Consider the following 7,596-nt stretch of genomic DNA (forward strand, 5'->3'; position numbering starts at 1 on the left):
TGGCTGTATTTGACCCCTCTGCTCTCGTCTTCCAGTGCCCCACGGGCTGCTGGGCCAAGGGCCTCTCGCCAATGGATTCCCACCTGGACCAAAGAACGTGCAGCATTTCCCTCCCGGGGGACCAGGACCCATGCCTGGTAAGCAGGGAGCTACTATCTTCTGTGGGAGGGAGGAAACGCGGGGGGGGACGGGGGGGACGTCAACCTTCAGCTGGGATGTGCCAGAGTCAGTAGGGCCTGCTGACCCCAGTGTGGTGCTAAGGGGGGTTGTGCTGCAAGGAGCAGGGTAGAGGCTCAGGAGGGGACACTGCCGTGGCAGTCAGTGCTGGCACCAATGCCCCAGTGCGGTGCTAATGGGGGGGTCAGTAAGAGGTGCTGTGTGGCATGGAGTAGAGTAGGGGTTTGGCAGCAGGTGTCTTTTTGCCCTTGGTGCTCAAACAGGGGGGTCTCTAACCTTTGTGCCTCTCTTCCCTGCTCCTAGGTCCCCATGGTGGCCCTGGGGGTCCTAACATGCTCCCAGGTACCAGCATGCTTGGTGGGCCCAGGATGATGGGCCCTCGCCCTCCCCAGCAAGGCAAGTTCTGGGATCCCCCTGACAGTGAAATGCAAGGAAACCCCCAGGGGGGTATGCAAGGGGGTGGCCCCGGCCCGATGCCCGGACCAGGCCCTTTCCACCGAGGGCGAGGCGGGGAGCCCCCCTTCTGGGATCATGGTGGAGGCCATGGAAGAGGTAATTGCAGGGGGCTTGTCTTGCCCTCTAGGGGGATCAGAGGGCCATGGCTTTGGAATGGCCTTGTCCCTTTGTGGAAGGGGCCTGTGAGTCTCCCCTCCCCCATTTTTATCCAGCAGGTGGCAAGGGCCGATGGGGGAGACCCAGCATGCATTGCACCCATTCGATCCTACAGGCCCTGTTCCTTTGGGGGCGGGGCCTTGAGTGACAGAGAGCCCCCTATAGGCCTGTGAGAACAAGAGAGACAGTTTCAGCTGCAGCATTGCATCCTGGGAGCTGTAGTCTTTTTCCCCAGCCCCCGCCCTGCTCTGCCACCACCCTCTGGCCGTGCCCTGCCGCCATGGCTGACCTGCACCCCGTTTTCTCTCACGCAGACATGTCGCACCGCCCCGTGTGTCGCCACTTCAAGTTGAAAGGCAGCTGCAGGTACGAGAACAACTGTGCCTTCTACCATCCTGGAGTGAATGGGCCGCCCCATTGCAGCACCCAGGGTCCTCCCCCCAGTCTGCCGACGCCCTGTGAAACCGCCCAACACAGCCGCCCCCGCTTCATGGACTCTGGGGTGCCCGCTGTCAGACTTGGGCTGCATCCACCACTTATGGCTTCTGTGAGGCCTTGTAATGCCCGGAAGAGGAAGAAGAAGAAGCAACCCCCCCTGATGGCTGCTGCTACTGAGGAACCACTGCGGGGGGAATTCCCCCCACAACTCCACTCCCTCCTGTATTTTAACATGATGGTGGCGCTGATGAGACATGACTTTGCACCCCCCCAGTGACTTTTTGTAAGCACTAGAGCTGCCGCCTGTGGGTTGTTACCACTGTGTACATCTCTGTGGAACTAGCAAAGGTGTAAAAGGGGGTGTTGCATGGCTGCCCTACCCAGCTCTGGGCTGTGATCTGTCCACAGGTTCGCCTGCTGCAGACCTAATCTGAAGACATTTTGCCTGGGGAGACTTGACCCTGAGGAGCAGCTGGCCACACTGCTTGGCTCCCCCCAGGGGTGAAAGTAACTTAAAGGACTTGCCGGTACGCCAGAGTCCTGCGGAGGGGGAGGGGCCTCAACCAGAAGAGGCGTGGCCTCTATCAGAAGAGGTGGGGCCTTTAAATCCCAGGGCTTTTAAATCAGGATTTAAAGGGCTTAGTGATTCAGCTAAAGCTAGGAGCTGGGCCCTTTAAATCACCCTCGGAGCTACCAGCTGCAGAGGCAGCTGGGAGCCCTGGGGTTTGGGCAGGGGTGAAAGTAATTTACGTTTCTGACCCATATGGTCCAATCACAAGCAACCCACCTCTCCTATGTACTTCATGGATCCCTCCCATTGCGTGACATAGTGGCTTTATTTTCTCTATCTATACTACTACCAGTACTGTCTGTAATAAAACTTTACTATTGGAATAAGCCTGAAAAAGTGAAAACTCACTGTCACATTTTTCTCCGTGTCTTCCCTCCTCCTCCAGCCAGGCTGCTGACACTAGGCTCCGTGCTTTCTCCCTGCCTGGCACTGAGTAGCAGCTGCAGGGGCTTCCCTCTAGCTTGCAGCAGGGAGCAGGGAGGCTAGCTGAGGGAGGGAGAAGCCTGCCTCCTGCATAAGAACAGTTTAAACTCAGCTGTTCCCTGTGCGCTTCAGTAACATTTCAAAGAGGATCTGCAAGCAGTTTGGACATCACAACCATGATCCTCTGCTGGGGAGGGAATGGGATAGATTTGAACTTGGAAATGGTTCCTGATTTTGATTGTGTTTTTTGTGTCTGGGAGATCCCCTCATCCCGGGGGCAGAAAAGAACTGCCCCTGCCATGGTCACACATTGTTCTTATGCAGGCAGCAGCAGCAGGCATCTTAGCCAGTCTCCCTACTGCAAGCTAGAGCCTAGAGGAGAACCCCTGCTGGGGGTGGGGCAGGAGGAATGCAGAGCCTTGTCTGCAGCCTGGCTGGAGGAGGGGGAGGGAGGAGATGAGAAACCAATGTGACAGTGAGTTTTCCCCTTCCACCTGCTTTGATTAGCTCTGGATTTAAGCGGTGGTGCCAAATGCTTGTATTTGTTGTGTATATTAGTATTGGAGACAAGATCCCCACATCCCGGGGGCAGACAAGGACTGCCCCTGCCATGGTCAAACACACCCTTCCCCGCTCCCCCCCAGCTACTGTGACTGAAATTAACAAGGATGCCAGAAGCCACTCCTAACCCCAAGGGCTGAACCACTCAGAGAACAGCTGAGTTTAAACTATTCTTATGCAAGGGGCAGGCTTCTCCCGCCCTCAACCAGTCTCCTTTTCTTACCAGTCCTCCGTACCGGCCCGTACCGGCTTACTTTCACCTCTGGCTCCCCCAGAAATACTGCCCTCCCCGGGCACGTGGTCAGGAGACTTCTCCCTCCATCTGGCCGCAGCACGATACCCGATCCTTCAGTTGGGGAGGAGAGGGGTCCCTTAACCACTGCTCCCCACCCACTGAGCAAAGGGGTGCTTGTTAACTCCACCCCCTTCATGGGGTCGTTGTAGATAAATCTCTGCATTCAGTATCTTCATATGACTTTGTATTATGTCTCTTCATATAACCTTGTATTAAGCCTATCCACATATAACCTCTTTGTCTCAAGTCCTTTGATATAGGAACTTTGTATCAGATCTGTGGAAGAAAACAAGCCCTTGCTCTGCGTTTGTAAGCAACAAGGTATTTTTGTTGTTACATTTTTTACAACAATAACAACATTTCTAAACTAACCAAAAGCAATAAGTATTAACATTTTTATTGTAATAATATGATGGGGTTGTTTTGGAGCCTTAGTTACATAACACATTGGGTTTCATTAGAATATATGGTATTGTGTGTATTTGGGTATATTACAGGGGTGGTAGTGGAGAAAATGTGGAGGTAGTGGCATTTGGTATTTGTTATCTGAAAGCCAATTAGGGAGAGCAATACATGCTGAACGTACTTGGCCAAAAACACAGGGTGCAGCTTGTGGAATAAACTCCGAAGTTCAATTAATACTACATTTCTAAGCATGGGTCCCACAAGTTTCTCTCTGCTAGTGTATAATTTTTTTGGTTTTTTCATCAGGGCCAGTTTTTAATGTCTTTTGTAGTCAGGTATCAGAGGGGTAGCCGTGTTAGTCTGAATCTGTAAAAGCAGCAAAGAGTCTAGTGGCACCTTATAGACTAACAGACGTTTGGGAGCATGAGCTTTCATGGGTGAATACCCACTTCGTCGGATGATGCATGTAGTGGAATAGTCTGTTAGTCTATAAGGTGCCACTAGACTCTTTGCTGCTTTTGTAGTCAGGAGTCCCTGGATTTTGGTGGTTTCAGTGGCACGAGCATTCCTCCTTTCCTAGAGCAGTTGTGGTTTAGTACCATGCAGGAGAGAGGTTACCAGCACCTCGTCCTGTGGTATTTTGGGTTTTTTTTTTAGCAGATGTTGGATGTATGGTGGTTTTATCAGTGGACAAGGGAGAGGTTACTAGCACTTTACCTTGTTCTTGTCTTCTGCTGTCCAGAAGAAGGAAAAGTACCAGCAGAAGAGAGACTGATCCGTAGTCAGAGTGGTATTATCTCGAGGTGGAGGGGCCTTTTTGCAGTGAGAAGCATGGGTCCAGGCAGTCAGTCCCTGGCACTTCACAGCGGTGTTGGTAGTCAGCAGGACTTGGTAAGGGTCTTTCCAGCCTGGGGCCAGAGCAGTCTTTTGCTGATGGACCTTTATGTAGACCCAGTCTCCTGGTTTTAACGAATGGCAGGGTTGCTTTGGATCCTTGGATAGTGCTTCTTTCACCTGTGACTAAAGAGGCCTAACCCATTGTATTAATGGCTGGCAGTAATTATTATATCACAGTGAAGGATTTTGCAGGCTTAAAGCAGCAAGAGCGGCCCCACCGCTCCTGTTCAGTGTGTCCCTGGGCTCTCGCCATTACTGCCTGTCCAGGTATTTTGCCGGGACCCCTCTGTGACAGTCTAAACCTGCTTTCTGTGGTATTTTTAAGGTTTCCAAAACAATGCAGTTTCAGGGACACGAAGCTCAGCTCCCCCTTTCACTATTTTATCTGTTTTGTATTTTTGCAGCCCCTAAACTTTTTGTTTTGTTTTTTTTCTGCTGGCCTTGCTGTTTTGCAGACTTGTGCAGCTGGATTTCTCTTTTTTTATGGCTGTTTGGGCACATTCAAGCCCCCCTCTTCCTTGGCTGTTAGCCAAGCCTTGGCTGTGAGCAGTGCCCTTGAGCGTCTTATCTTCAGACTGAGCTTGCTAGCTTCAGTGTTGAGTTAACTCATTCTGATTTTTTTGGCTTCTTGTAACCTACAAAGGAAACTTTCACTTTTCACTTACACACTTTTTTTTAATTTAAGAATTAACACGTACACATTGCCCATTATACAGTGCTTTAGTCTTATTTAATTTACGCCACGTACACCCTTCTAGTGAAATGTCTTTATTACAGAACTTTGGAGCAACAAGCCAGGACAAGCAAACCCACTTTTGAGGAGTCCACTCGGTACAACCTCTGGTGTTTTTAATAGCTTTTCTTTCTTCCCAACCCTCTGGCTTGATCCAGGGTACCCAGAAGGATTCCAAGTGTAATACGGGGAGTGGGCTAACTTTTTATGTCGTTGCTTCCAAAGTCTGTTGAGGTGCAATTTTAACAACAATTTTTTTCAATTAAAAGGTCTGGCCAGTTAATTTCTTTTTCTTTACTTTAGCAAGTGTATTAGAACTTTAGTGTGTCATGTTCCCTGATACTATCCAAAACACTGTTCCAAGTTGGATAAAACAAGTATGTGCATTTTGGTTTAACCCTTTCATTTGAATTTGAACTAGGCTGTCCTGTAGAAAAATTAAACACAACAGTTTTAGCCACAAGACAAAGAACACAAGACATAATTTCTGTTGTGCCAGTAAATTCATGGTGTGTTAGATTGCTCTGGCATCAGCTTTCTCTGATTATTATATTTTGAAAGACAAAAAGAACATATGTTCTTTGGGGGCCCCTTTGGGGGCGACCAGTCATTGCTTAACTTCTTTGTATACAAATACCCTTGCTGATTGCAGTCACAACAGAAGAATTACCCCCATATCCTCTGTTTGTTTTATAGGCAGGTCAGATTTTAGTGGCTTTTACCTTTATCAGTTCAGTAATTTGCATTAACACAAATGTTTCTGGCTTGCTTTTGGATCCAAAGCCATTCACAACTTAAAACTCTTACTTAAAGGGACACAACCTTTACCAGAGTTCTGATTGCCTTTTACTTTTAACTTCCGCTTTCAAAACGCACAGTGATCTGAAAGGGAAAACACCACCTCTTGTATTCCCTTAGAGCCTAATAGGAGTTTAATTAAGTAGCACTGTGTATTTACTTTCCTTTTTTACAATATACACTGCATGTTTTTTCATGCTGAGGGTTTGGCGGGGGGGGGGGGGGGGGAGGGTGAGAATAGGCAGAGGAGTCTGTGCCTGCTAAGACACTCCCCTCCAGGCCTGGAATGGAGCCAAGATCCTGAGTCCTGCTATACTATCAGCAACTAGCTCTGAAACCCACCTGCAAAGCATCTCCTGGCCCTGCTAGCTACTGCTATTAGTTACTCTGGTAAGTTCAAGTGGCAGAGGGCTGGGTGGTGGAGCTAAAGGCTCCAACCTTCCTGGATGTTAGTATGATGCCACAGCATTGAATTTGTTTTTTCAGTTTGCTTTTTAAAAAGGGGCCCTGTGCAGCAATTGCTCTGAGGGGACGGGTGGTGAGCACCTCCTGCTGCACTGGTTGCTCTAAGAAATGGGGGAGGGAGGTGTCAGAGTCTGAGGTTTAATCCCCTCCTGCCTGGGCAGCAGGATTCTGTGTGGCTCCTTCCCTGCACCAACCTAGAGGCCAGGGTAGAGAGACTGACATGAAGTGACCAGAACCAGCACCACACTATGCTGGTGGAATAGTGCCCCTGATTGTCCCCTGCCAGCCCTTTTATGGCTGAAGAGAAGCTTCCCCAGGTGCCTTGGCCCACAACAATTTGTACAATGGCCAACAGCCTGACGCTGTGGTGTCCCCCTCTCCAATCACCTCAGTGATATGTTAACTCTGAAACCTACTGATGGCTGTTGGGCATTCACAGGTGGTCCAAGGATGACAGCTGCACAGTGCTCAATGAGCCAATCTACTCTACTGGCCAGTCAACTTTCCAGCCATTAACTCTGAAACCTACCGTTGACAGTGCAACTGGTAAATAGGACTTGAGCTGCAGGGGGCGGTAAGATGAACAGCTCAATCTCCTCACCTTGTTTACATCATGGTGGGTGGGGGGGTGAGTCTGAAACTGACCAACAATGACTTGGCCATCATTAACTACCTCATACTGAATCATGTTCATTGACACAGCCTGGATGGTGTCAGGGGGGAAACAGACCCAAATACAAGGTCACTTCCAGCCTTGACTCACCCTTGCCATATCTAGCACCTAGAGGGCCTGTTGCAGTCACCTGCAGCTCAGTTTTTTCCCCACCCCTGCTGCTGCTGTTGATCCATGAAGCATTTAACAGCTATGCTGAGCCCCACCCCATGCAGCATCAGCTCAATGGGGTGTATTAGAATCAAGTACCCACCACAGCCGCCAAGGGCCACAGCCCAGCCTGTGCTAAAGGAGAGAGGCTGAAGGAACAGACACGCTCCCAACAGATGCAGGATGCAACAAGGGAGGGCTGAATCGGCCTGGCAGAGCTGAACATGGGGGCTACAGCTCTGAGGGCACCAGGCTAATGTGCTGACAGGTGGAAGCAGATAGGGGAAAAGGGGGTATCTACACTTGCCCAGCCTGGGTTCAGCTCCTAGGGACTGGTTCACTTAAGGCAGTGGGTCTCAACCAAGGGGGGACACACCCCTGTGAGTACACACACGTCT

At 50.1% G+C, this 7,596-nt stretch overlaps 1 protein-coding gene across 1 annotated transcript in view; it reads left to right on the top strand.

Annotated features, from left to right (window-relative positions):
- LOC123346644 (serine/threonine-protein phosphatase 1 regulatory subunit 10-like) overlaps positions 1-2,123 on the top strand; it is a 16,534-nt gene extending 14,411 nt beyond the window's left edge. Inside the window, exons 17-19 of the mRNA XM_044984121.1 lie at positions 36-137; positions 481-573; positions 1,104-2,123. Of these exons, the coding sequence (XP_044840056.1) occupies positions 36-137; positions 481-573; positions 1,104-1,504 (596 nt within the window). The 3' untranslated portion in view covers positions 1,505-2,123. The remainder of the gene's footprint in view (positions 1-35; positions 138-480; positions 574-1,103) is intronic.
- The last annotated feature ends 5,473 nt before the right edge of the window (positions 2,124-7,596 follow it).

The sequence above is a fragment of the Mauremys mutica genome, chromosome 12 (assembly GCF_020497125.1).
Source record: "Mauremys mutica isolate MM-2020 ecotype Southern chromosome 12, ASM2049712v1, whole genome shotgun sequence".
Lineage (NCBI taxonomy): Eukaryota > Metazoa > Chordata > Testudines > Geoemydidae > Mauremys > Mauremys mutica.